The sequence below is a fragment of the Nothobranchius furzeri genome, chromosome 7 (assembly GCF_043380555.1).
Source record: "Nothobranchius furzeri strain GRZ-AD chromosome 7, NfurGRZ-RIMD1, whole genome shotgun sequence".
NCBI lineage: Eukaryota > Metazoa > Chordata > Actinopteri > Cyprinodontiformes > Nothobranchiidae > Nothobranchius > Nothobranchius furzeri.
The window spans coordinates 63,206,122-63,218,168 of NC_091747.1; the positions used below are offsets into that span (position 1 = coordinate 63,206,122).

The 12,047-nt window shown below is 45.6% G+C and overlaps 1 protein-coding gene across 1 annotated transcript; it reads left to right on the forward strand.

The window, feature by feature from the left end:
• Positions 1 to 5,385: 5,385 nt before the first annotated feature.
• On the forward strand, positions 5,386 to 8,253 carry LOC107373064 (beta-1,4-galactosyltransferase 2). The gene is made up of 2 exons (XM_015941241.3): positions 5,386 to 6,580; positions 7,114 to 8,253. Exons 1-2 carry the CDS (start codon positions 6,206 to 6,208, stop codon positions 7,792 to 7,794), a joined length of 1,056 nt encoding a protein of 351 aa, XP_015796727.3. The 5' UTR covers positions 5,386 to 6,205; the 3' UTR covers positions 7,795 to 8,253.
• Positions 8,254 to 12,047: the final 3,794 nt, after the last annotated feature.

Below are 12,047 nucleotides of genomic sequence, written 5' to 3' on the forward strand. Positions count from 1 at the left end.
AAAAAAAAGACAAACATCAGATTCTGTTCTTTTTTCTTTAATCTAACTACTCGTATAATTCATACCATACCATAGTTTATTTGTATAGCACGTTTAAAACGCAGCATGGGAGCTGCCCAAAGTGCTGCACAGGCTAAAACACAACGCGACCATTCAATTCAATTCAAGTTTATTTATAAAGCGCCAAATCACGACAAGAGTCGTCTCAAGGCACTTCACATAATAAACATTCCAATTCAGGTCAGTTCATTAAGCCAATCAGAAATAATGTTTCCTATTAAAGGAACCCAGCAAATTGCATCAAGTCACTGACTAGTGTCAGAGTCTATACAGCAATCCTCATACTAAGCAAGCATGCAGCGACAGTGGACATAATACACACACATATACACTCATACACACACACACACACTAACTGGGCAGGACACACACACACACACACACACACACACACACACACACACACACACACACACACACACACACACGACAAAGTAATGTGTCTATAGTTATATTGTGATGTCTTAGTAAATATTCTATTTGGTGAGAGATAAACTTTATTGTATTTATCCTAGTGGATCTATAATTAAACGGGTAAACTAGCAGTAGCACATCCAACGTCAAGGAAAGCAAAAAGTTATTATCAGGAGAGGGAGAATGTTTAAGTGGTTAGCAGCAGTGTGCTAGTCGATGGTCCCCTCCATGAGGCCACCACAGCTCAGCAGAACATCGTTGTAGCTTCTTCTGGGGAGAAAAACATTTAGAGAGAAAATAAAGTTAACAGCTGAAACAGCAGAAAATAATACAGTTAAAGAGCAGACTGTAGAAGAAAGCAGTAGAGTGTGGAAAGTGGTCAGTGTGTCCTCCAGCAGTCTAAGCCTATAGCAGCATAACTACAGAGATAACTCTGGATAACCTATCCTATTTAGATGGAGGCATGTTGGAGGCAGGGCAAGGGAGAGTCGTCTTTACCGACTGTACACTCCACCTCCCTCTACTCCCCCACTTGTCCAGATTTAGGCTAACATCAGATTTTAACCATAGGCTCTATCACATAAAATGTTTTAAGCCTAGTCTTAAAAGTAGACAAGGTGTCTGCCTCACGGACTAAAGCTGGGAGCTGGTTCCACAGCCAAAGACACTAAAGACTTGATGGTAGCCATTCCATCATCATCAGGCTATCAGCAGCCAAACGGCAGAACAGAGAAGGAAGTTTAATATAAAATGGTCCAACTGGTTTGTTTGGTGCACATGAAGAGCAAACCTGTTCAATCAAAACAAGATGACCAAAGATCTGCTCCAGAGAAAACATAAACCTGCAGGTTCGTTCGTGTTTAGTCCTTCTGGGAAATGTAGAAATAAAAATAAAAACTAATGCTGGCTCCCTTTCATTCTTTTATTTAGAAAGAAACATTAAACACACACACACACACACACACACACACACACACACACACACTAATTATCTGACCTCTAAAACACTCGTCTGCAGCAGTTCCTGCTTTATAAATCACACCTGTCCTACGAATGAGCTCAGGTGTTTCTGGGTCACACCCACATTAGTCATGAATAGTGTGCACATAAATAAACCTTCTCACAGTTTTTTCGGATTGCTTAAGCACGATTTTCAGAACAGTGCACACAATTAGCACAAACACCACAGACCCTTTGCATGATTGAACACTCTTGTAAAAACTATACACGTATGTTTAAATACCACACTTTTTTACCATAACAAACACACGTTTCACATTTACCACACTCTGCACGAGTTACTCTCTGCTGTGATAAACCTACAACACTTTTAGCACTTCTACTTCCCTATGATTAGAGCAGGCTACCATCAACAAAGTACAAATATAAAATAAATCCACCAAACACCACACAAGACCAATGCTGCACACTGAAGACACTCATTTATTTCTCAACATCCCCAAAATGTTGACATGGAGATTCATGGTACTGTAGCAACATGTCACTTTACGTATTGTACTGTAAGTTCACTGTTACCAAAAACAACCCACTGGCCTCGCTGGATCCGGCCAGAGAATTTCATCAACATCTCAAGCAATGTTGTCCTTAGCAAGACATCTTGGAAAGAAACGTCGTGAATGACGAATCCATCCTTGTATTGCTGCTACCTCCATCTGGTCACAGGCCTCCTCCATGGCTTTGATGAGGGGTACCTCAGCCTGGAGATGGAGATCATATACCTTCCACCGCCATGCCGAGAAAAACTCTTCTATAGGGCTGAGGAATGGAGAGTATGGTGGAAGATATAGGACGGTGAAATGTGGATGTTGCTGAAACCCGTCCCAGACAAAAATGTATTGCTTATGATCGATTTGATTTGCTGCTGTTACGTTGTGTAATTGGTCCAAGAATGTATGAGTGCTGTGTTGTAAGGGCCCATATGGGCATGGCGGTGGAGGACCCCATCCTGTGTAATGGCTGCACTGAGTGTTATACTTCCCCCACGTTGCCCTGGGACATAGACCATAGCCCTGTGGCTGCAGAGGCGCTGAAACTGCATAGAATACAGTACTATAAAGCAGTTACTGAAACCGTGCAGATGTTTTTGATATGAGGATATTTGTACGGTACCTATTTTCAAGCCCAAGTGTTCTTATCACACTTGCCGCTGTGTATCGGCTTTTGGCTGTACTCGCAGTCCAGCCTCCCTCGGCGTCAGGCCGTGGGCGACAACGTGGTCAACCAGTGTTGCGCGGATCTCATTTGTCAGATTCAGTCCTCTTTGAGCACCTTCTTGTCTTCCTCTTCCTCCTCCTCCTTCTCGTCCTCCTCCTCGTTGTCGTCTTACTCTTTCTCTGACTCTTTCCATTGTGCTTGAAGACCGAACTCACCTGCTGCTTTTTATAGTGCTTACACACCTGATTGGTGAGTCTACAATTAAGCAAACAAGTGTTTGCACACCTGATGACTGTGTTGAACCAGTTGGTCGGACGGTGCGGTAATTTGACAGTCAGTGCTTTGGTATTGCAAGGAAGTGACTTCATGGTAGATTGTGTGTGTGATGTATGATAAGTGTGTTTAGTGTTTTGCAACAAGTGTGAGGTTGACAGTTGTGCAAATATGGGCTTCTTGACTGTAAAGTTTTGCTAATTGTGTACGACTTAATTTTAGTGTGTAAGCAATCCAAAAAAACTGTAGCAGAGTTTTACAAGTAACCATGGCAACCGAGACGGAAATCCAGGCTCTGAGGTGCGACATAAGCATGTTTTATTTGCCGCTGTCAGCTGTTAAGCAGCAGAGCGATCACGACAAAGGAAGTAAAAATGATAAAAGCATTTATGAGCAGTGATCGGATGGAGCCGAGAACGACAACGACCACAGAGATACGGTACTCAGAGAGACTGCAGATCTGAGGACAGATTCACAGAAAACATTCAATGTGACCCAAAAGGGCTTTGAGAAGCAAAGCCGGTTCATCATATCAGCCCTGTTCCTGCTCCGAGTTGCAGCTTCAGTTTCTAGTTCGAGTCACAGTAAACATCCAACGCTTCATGCACCTACAGGTGATGAGAGTGTATAGAAGCAAGTAAAGTGTGTGTGTGTGTGTGTGTGTGTGTGTGTGTGTGTGTGTGTGTGTGTGTGTGTGTGTGTGTGTGTGTGTGTGTGTGTGTGTGTGTGTGTGTGTGTGTGTGTGTGAGTGTGTGTTTTAGCACTAGCAGCAGATATCAGTGGTTTTTCCTGGCCTGTTGATGTTTTGTTGTCTTGTTAGGTGCTGGAGCAGGGAAACAACTAAAACATTATGATATGAAATACAGGACCAGGGTTGGAGAGCTGGTGTGACAAACAGGCTTCATGTTGTTCCGTCAGTAACTGGTGGAAAAACCAGAGCTGCTGTTTTTGTCCCAGTTCAGCCCTGGACCTCTGGAACATCTGGTTTACCCACAATGCACTGCAGGGTGTCAGCTGACTGGTCATGTAAACCAGAATAAAGGAAGACTCTAAGGTCTGAACCGACATTAGAGATTAAAGACACCGTGTTCTGCCAGATGGTTGTGATGCTCAGGCTGGTAAAACATCTGGAAGCTTCAGATTCCTGGATCGTTACAGAAATCTGTCGCCAGACGGCGTCCAGTCCCGCTCTGTTCCTCCTGGTTCCAACGTCAAAGCCATGATGACACGTCTCAGTTAAATAAACCAACCAGGTTAGTTTCATCAATAAAAGAACGTTTCCTTGTTGTTGTTGTTGCTCATGGCAGCCCCTCCCACTTCACCCCACAAAGAGACTCTGTAACAGTGAAGGTTCGATGGAGGAACGTTTCCATAGTAACCGACAGCATTTAAGGTGAAAACATGACTAAATGGATCTCCTGCAACATTTAGTCACTGAATCGATGATTTTGTACAGGAAATTATTCAGGACGTCAGGAATGACGGAAAATGTGAAAAATCTGATCCATACATGGTGTCATGATCCGCCCCGGCCTCCCTGACTGTGTCTCTCCTGCCTTGATTAACCTTATTGTTCTCACCTGTCCCTCATTGCTCTGCCCATGTGTTCCTGATTCCCTTGTGTATTTATACCTCCCTCCTGGTTGTTGTCTTTGTCGGATCATTGTCGTTTGTGCATGTTCGTTTGTCCTGTCGCTCCCAGTCTACAATTAAACATCTTTTTATTTTTTCATCCGTTTGCCTGCTCTTCTGCCTCCTGAATCCTCCACCACACATGGTCCGCCATCTCCCCCGCAGAACATGACAGAATGATCCGACCAACCTGGACCTGTGGTGAGCTTACCATTCTGCTTCTGGAGGATTATTTTTCTTTTTTTTCCCTTTCAGCAGAGGGAGATTTCTGGCCTGGAGTTTTGTGTTTTCGGCGCATCCTACCTGTTCTCGGGGTGGTCGAAGTCCTCTGGGAGATCCTGGCGCATCCTATTTGTCTTCGGGGTGATCAGGGTCATTCTCCTCCTGCTGTTTCGCCCCGTCCCGTTCTTCTCCTGGAAGCCGCGGATCCTGGAGCCTCAAGGGAATTACACCCCCTACGCACGCCATTGTTCTCCGGGGTGGTAGGGCTGGTCTCCCCGCTCTTCTCCTGCTTCCCTTCACCCAAGCCTCCGCCGATGGACCCAGCAAATCGGGATGTGCACCTGCTCTGACTGGATGTCGAGTACCTGCCACCGAGCTGGGCTTCCTCGCGTCACTCCCGCTGTTCAACCATTTCCTGGTCCACGCCTGCGGGGTCTGTGCCTGCAGGTCCTCCACGCGGCAGTTCCTGCTGGGTCCTATGCCTGCTGCTGCAGTTCCTGCTGGGTCCCACGCCTGCTGCTGCAGTTTGTCTTTGTGTTCCTGGTGTCGAGTCAAGTGGTCGAGTCAAGTGGTCAAGTGTTCGAGTCAAGTCAAGTGTTCGAGTTTCCTGGTGTTGAGTGTTCAAGTCGGAGTTGTGCCGCCTGTTCCCAGAGGCCCCTGCTCCGCAGCCCTGGACTGTGTTCTTTGTTCCCTGGTCATGTGTGCCCGAGTCTGGTCTTCGTTCCTTCCCAAGTCTCCTGTGTTTTGTGGCTTGTGGGCATCTGGTATCCGCCCCTTGAGGGGGGGTACTGTCATGATCCGCCCCGGCCTCCCTGACTGTGTCTCTCCTGCCTTGATTAACCTAATTGTTCTCACCTGTCCCTCGTTACTCTGCCCATGTGTTCCTGATTCCCTTGTGTATTTATACCTCCCTCCTTGTTGCTGTCTTTGTCGGATCGTTGTCGTTTGTGCATGTTCATTTGTCCTGTCGCTCCCAGTCTACAATTAAACATATTTTTATTTTTTCATCCGTTTGCCTGCTCTTCTGCCTCCTGAACCGTCCACCACACTTGGTCCGCCATCTCCCCCGCAGAACATGACACATGGTGAAAACAGTGCCACTAACCACACCCACCCAAACACCTGAACACCAATAGGAAGCCATCCTGCACCAACCCCACACCTGTGGAAAAAACCTGTTTAATCACGGATCCAGGTTAGAAATGAAGATCTGCTATAAACGCTCCACATGGACATCAAATACACACAGGTCTGAATAAACGTGTGTTAGAGTGAATGAACGAAGCAACATCCGTGAGGTTCCAGGTGAGTCTGGAGCTCCTGAACCATCAGGATGACAAACTCCACCTCCAGGTGAAGCTAAAGGTGGTTTTACAGGTTTGGTTGAAACTGCAGCTGAGCCGTTGAGCTCAGAGCGCTCCGATAGGAAATGGAGAGAAAAGTCTTCAGCTTCCTGGTTCTTTATTCTCTTCTCTGTGTTTTGTGTTTTTCTATGTTTTTATTTTACCGCAGAGGTTGTCCTTCAGGTTCATTTAAGGAACGACAAGCAGAAAACACAAAAACTGGATTTTTCTGGAGGATTAAAGAACGCGGACAGAAGAACAAATCACCAGAGGTCCAGGTGAAGTCAACAGCTGGAGAAGAACCTCTGGAGTCGTGTCCAGAAACCCCTCCAGGCCTTCTGGGTCCACTCCAGGTGGAGTTTGAAACCAATCGGACTCTGGAGAACGTCAGAAAGCAGGCTGGGTCATCACTTCAGTGGGAAGGACGATACAAACCTCCAGACTGCATCTCAAAACAGAAGGTAGGTGAGAAGCAGATGAGCTGTTTTTATGGAAGGCCAGATTTAAATATAAAATGAGCAGAATTGATGAATGTGCGGCAGCGTTAGACTGAAGCTAATCGGATTAGCTTTAGTTTAGCGCTGCACGCTTGTATTTAAATCTAATCTCAGATGTCCTTTTAGCTGATTTTACCTGCAGGCCTTTATGGGTTTAACTGACAGCTGGACATGGACAGCAAACCTTCTGAAGAACCTGACGGAGGGTTTACTTTCTTCAGATCTTTTTTAACTCCGTGTTTCCCACCTCTTCATGCATGCTGCCAGCTCCAACCCATTTCCTTCCTCTCCAGCTAGCCAGCTGCCTAGCCTCGGATGTTCATCTTTGTGTTGAGACTCGGTGTTTTTATGCAGCGTTTGTGATTTGTACCTGCTGGTTTAGAAATAAACTTTACTGACTTGCAGCCGTTCTCCCAGAAAGTCCGATAAATGGAAATATCTAGTTCAGCCGATCATGTTGTTGCTAAATATCAATAATATCAGGTGATGTTTTTTAGGTGGCCATCATCATTCCATTCAGAAACCGCCACGACCACCTGACCCACTGGATCTATTACCTCCACCCGATCCTGCAGCGGCAGCAGCTGCACCACGGTGTTTTCGTCATCAACCAGCATGGAGATGGGGAGTTCAACAAGGCTAAACTGATGAATGCCGGACACGTCGAAGCACTGAAGGAAGACGATTACGGCTGCTTTATCTTTTCTGACGTAGACATGGTGCCTTTGGACGACCGTAACCTCTACAGATGCTTTGACCGCCCGAGACACTTTTCCGTAGCTGTAGACAAGTTTAACTATGAGTTACCGTATAAACAGATTTTTGGGGGGGTCACGGCGTTCTCAAAGGAACAGTTCTTGATGGTGAATGGCTTCTCCAACACTTACTGGGGCTGGGGCGGTGAGGATGACGACATGTACAAACGAGTCATGTTCCATTTAAAGTCCATATCCCGACCAGACGCTGTGATTGGACGATACAAGATGATTAGGCACGAGAGAGACCACCACAATGAGCAGAACCTGAAGAATGTTAAGGTTCTGTATGAAACTAAAACGGGTTTGGATCAGGACGGGCTCAGCTCGCTCAGGTATTCGGTCACAGAGATCACGAAGAACGTACTGTTCACCTTTATTACTGTGGATGTTCACGTTGCTCCGGGTCAGCCCGCGGGATGAAAAAATCACAACAGCGATACCGTCATTCATGTGTTGCTGAAATGTAGGCGACTCGTTCGGTCATAACGACCTCTGATTTGGTGAAAATGGTTTTAGGTGAAAGAGTGAAAGCTGCGTTTACCTGGTGACCCGGTCCTACAGGAGCGTATGCTAGCAGCTAAACGACTCATTCTTATTGATCTTTGAAGGTTTTATCTTTGATATTTTGTATTTATACAGAAGTTGTTACTCAGAAGAAAAATGGAGTTATGGAGGTGTTGGGACCCTGTTTGAAGGCACCTGAAGGTTTATTTTTTATAATAATTGTGAAAATTTGTGTTCCTGAAATTAAATAAAATGTTCTCATCTAATAATGCAGCTGCCTGTGGCATATTTTACATTTAGATGTAAAAACATTCCCATGGTCTCATCCTTCCTGCCCCGAGGGCCCCGCCCCCTGCTGTGGTAGATCCTGGCCTCTGTTACCATGGTGATCAGGGCCTGCTCCTGTGCAGCCATGATGATTGCCTCTGAGCTTTCTTCCTAAAGCTTGGTTTATGCTTGACGCGTTCACTTTCCGCGCGGTGACGCGGCTCGCGGATGGAACGCGCTTCACAACTCGCAGCGTTTATACAGGTGCTGGCCAGTAAATTAGAATATCATCAAAAGGTTGAAAATATTTCAGTAATTCCATTCAAAACGTGAAACTTGTACATTATATTCATGCAATGCACACAGACCAATGTATTTCCAATGTTCATTACATTTAAATTTGATATTCATAAGTGACAACTAATGAAAACTCCAAATTTGGTATCTCAAAAAATTAGAATATTCTGAAAAGGCTGAATATAGAAGACACCTGCTGCCACTCTAATCAGCTGATTTACTCAAAACACCTGCAAAGGCCTTTAAAAGGTCCCTCAGTCTTGTTTTGAAGGCACCACAATCATGGGGAAGACTTCTGACTTAACAGCTGTCCAAAAGACAATCATTGACACCTTGCACAAGGAGGGCAAGACACAAAAGGTGATTGCTAAAGAAGCTGGCTGTTCGCAGAGCTCTGTGTCCAAGCACATTAACAGACAGGCGAAGGGACGGAAAAAATGTGGTAGAAAAAAGTGTACAAGCTCTAGGGATAACCGCACCCTGCAGAGAATTGTGACGACAAACCCATTCAAAAATGTGGGGGAGATCCACAAAGAGTGGACTGCAGCTGGAGTCAGCGCTTCAAGAACCACCACGAGGAGACTCATGAAAGACATGGGATTCAGGTGTCGCATTCCGTGTGTCAAGCCACTCTTGAACAAGAAACAGCGCAAGAAGCGTCTCGCCTGGGCCAAGGACAAAAAGGACTGGACTGATGCTGAGTGGTCCAAAGTTATGTTTTCTGATGAAAGCAAGTTCTGCATTTCCTTTGGAAATCAAGGACCCAGAGTCTGGAGGAAGAGCGGAGAAGCACAGAATCCACGTTGCATGAGGTCCAGTGTAAAGTTTCCACCGTCAGTGATGGTGTGGGGTGCCATGTCATCTGCCGGTGTTGGCCCACTCTGTTTCCTGAGGTCCAGGGTCAATGCAGCCGTCTACCAGGAAGTTTTAGAGCACTTCATGCTTCCTGCTGCTGACCAACTTTATGGGGATGCAGACTTCACCTTTCAACAGGACTTGGCACCTGCACACAGTGCCAAAACCACCAGCACCTGGTTCAAGGACCATGGTATCCCTGTCCTTGATTGGCCAGCAAACTCGCCTGACCTTAACCCCATAGAAAATCTATGGGGTATTGTGAAGCGGAGGATGCAATACGCTAGACCCAACAATGCAGAGGAGCTGAAGACGACTATCAGAGCAACCTGGGCTCTCATAACACCTGAGCAGTGCCACAGACTGATCGAGTCCATGCCACGCCGCATTACTGCAGTTATTGAGGCAAAAGGAGCCCCGACTAAGTATTGAGTGCTATACATGCACATTCTTTTCATGTTCATTCTTTTCAGTTGGCCAACATTAGAGAAACAAACATTTTTTCATTGGCCTTTAGAATATTCTAATTTTCTGAGATACCAGATTTGATGTTTTCATTGGTTGTCACCTATAAATATCAAAATTAAACGTAATAAACATCGGAAATACATTGGTCTGTGTGCATTGCATGAATATAATGTACAAGTTTCACGTTTTGAATGGAATTACTGAAATATTTTCAACCTTTAGATGATATTCTAATTTACTGGCCAGCACCTGTAGTTCATGCGGCTCGTCTCTGCGGTGAGCCAATATTCTCCCAAACTGTAGGGGGCAGCATGGAGCTCTACGGCATGCATCCAACACTACACCATAGTAGAAGTAACGTTTACTGTTTACAACATGGCATTTCAGCATATTTAACAGCGTCCTCGTCTTTTCCGACAGTGCGAGCTATTTCTCTCCAAGAATTATTAACAACATGTTGATCACGGTGATCTCTGAGAGCTGAATCATACAAATGTCTGTATTTACCAACCTCTGCCATACTAGTTCCTACCGGTCCGCCATGTTTTTCCGCGTCCGACCGTCTGCCTGGTTAGAAAATTTCCTAGGTGTGCGTAGCGGAAATTTTGGGCCGTGCGGAGACGCGGTGGAGGGGCGTGGTTGTTAAAATTACGCAACTTTTCCGCACGGAGCCGTGCAAACCTCGCGGACGCATCAAGCATAAACCAACCTTAAGGGTCTACAAGGGTGTCAGTTTGTTTTCAGAATTGCTGGGGACAATAACCATACACTTGAGTGGGGTTTAAAAATTGCTGGGGACAATAAAGTAGGCTAGCACAGGGGTCGGCGGCACTGGAGCCGCATGCGGCTCTTCCATCCATCTGATGCGGCTCTCTGTGTTTGTAAAATAATGAATGGATATTTAAATAAAATGCTTTATATTTTACTGCATTCATTTTACATCTGTATGTCAATTCTAAATGTAAAGATTGTCTGCGTAAACCTGAACAGGTCCAACCCGGTCTTACTGTGAGACCGGGTTGACGAGTCACGCTTGTGCCTAATCATATCGGTGCTTTATGAGCTGGAGGATGTGAGATTCTGGGATTCTCCTCAGACGGCTCCTGGATGCGTCGCCACATTGGAGACAGGAACAAGCACTATTCAGCCAAAGTTTCATAATCAGGGAACATTTTCTAAGTGACAAGTCTCTCTGAGAGTCAGGGTTTGGAAAACACTCGCTTCAGTGGGAGGAATCTTCCCACATGTGCTCTGGTTCTCTGGGTGGCTCTGGGGTTAATCAAGTTTAGTTGTTTCTCGTTGCAACAATCTTCACAGGAAGGCAAAACAGTTAAACGGCAGGTTACAGATATTTCCATTTGACTGTTTATTTTGACAGATGAACTCAAGGATGTTGCTTGGTTTGAAAGAATTACCCCGACGCACACTGATACATGGATGAGCTGACATTTTAATCGTTAATGCACATCGCGGAGGTAAAATATTCCCATCAGAACATCAGAGCTTTATACTGGACACTGTGTTCAGCGCGGCTCGGAGCGCCCACGGTGGACAGTGAGCTGAAGATCTGGGGTTCGCAGCGCAGAACCACGGTGCATGCGATGATTTCCTCCCACTGAAACAGTCTGGAAACCCAGTCTCTCTGAGGGATGTGTCACTTGGAAAAATTTTCTTTTTATGAAATTATGAAACTTTGGCTGAACAGCGCTTGTTCCCATCTCTAATATGGAGACGCATGACGCGTAGAGACATTTGATCGCGCACAAAGTTTATGTGGAGCAGAAGCGGTCGGGCCACGGCAGGTGAAATGTTCCTAGCCTACATGAAGTGAAACAGTTTAATTGTAACATTAATGTGTTACTGGACACGCTGGTCTGGTTGGTTAGACCAGTGTTTGAAGTGGAAAACACACACACACACACACACACACACACCAATTAAAATAATGCTGATAGCGTGGACTAGAAGACAGGTGATGGTTTACGTATTTAAATGATGATCAGGCTGCTGTAAAATGTAATCTCCATCCACATCCAGACACAATTATCCTCTATTCTGTCTCTAGTTGCTCTGCTCTTGTCTGGGCTGACGTAGCTGACGGTGCGCGCGGCGCGGCGCGCCTAACTAGCGGCTGATGCACATTTTACGCATTTGGAGAGGTGGGCTGGATGCTGTGCGTTTACTGGAAGATGGTCCACTTAACGCACGGGTGTAGACTACATATTAATGACAAATGAATGAAAATTAAATTGTGAGTTTTTACTTCATATTTTATAAATAAA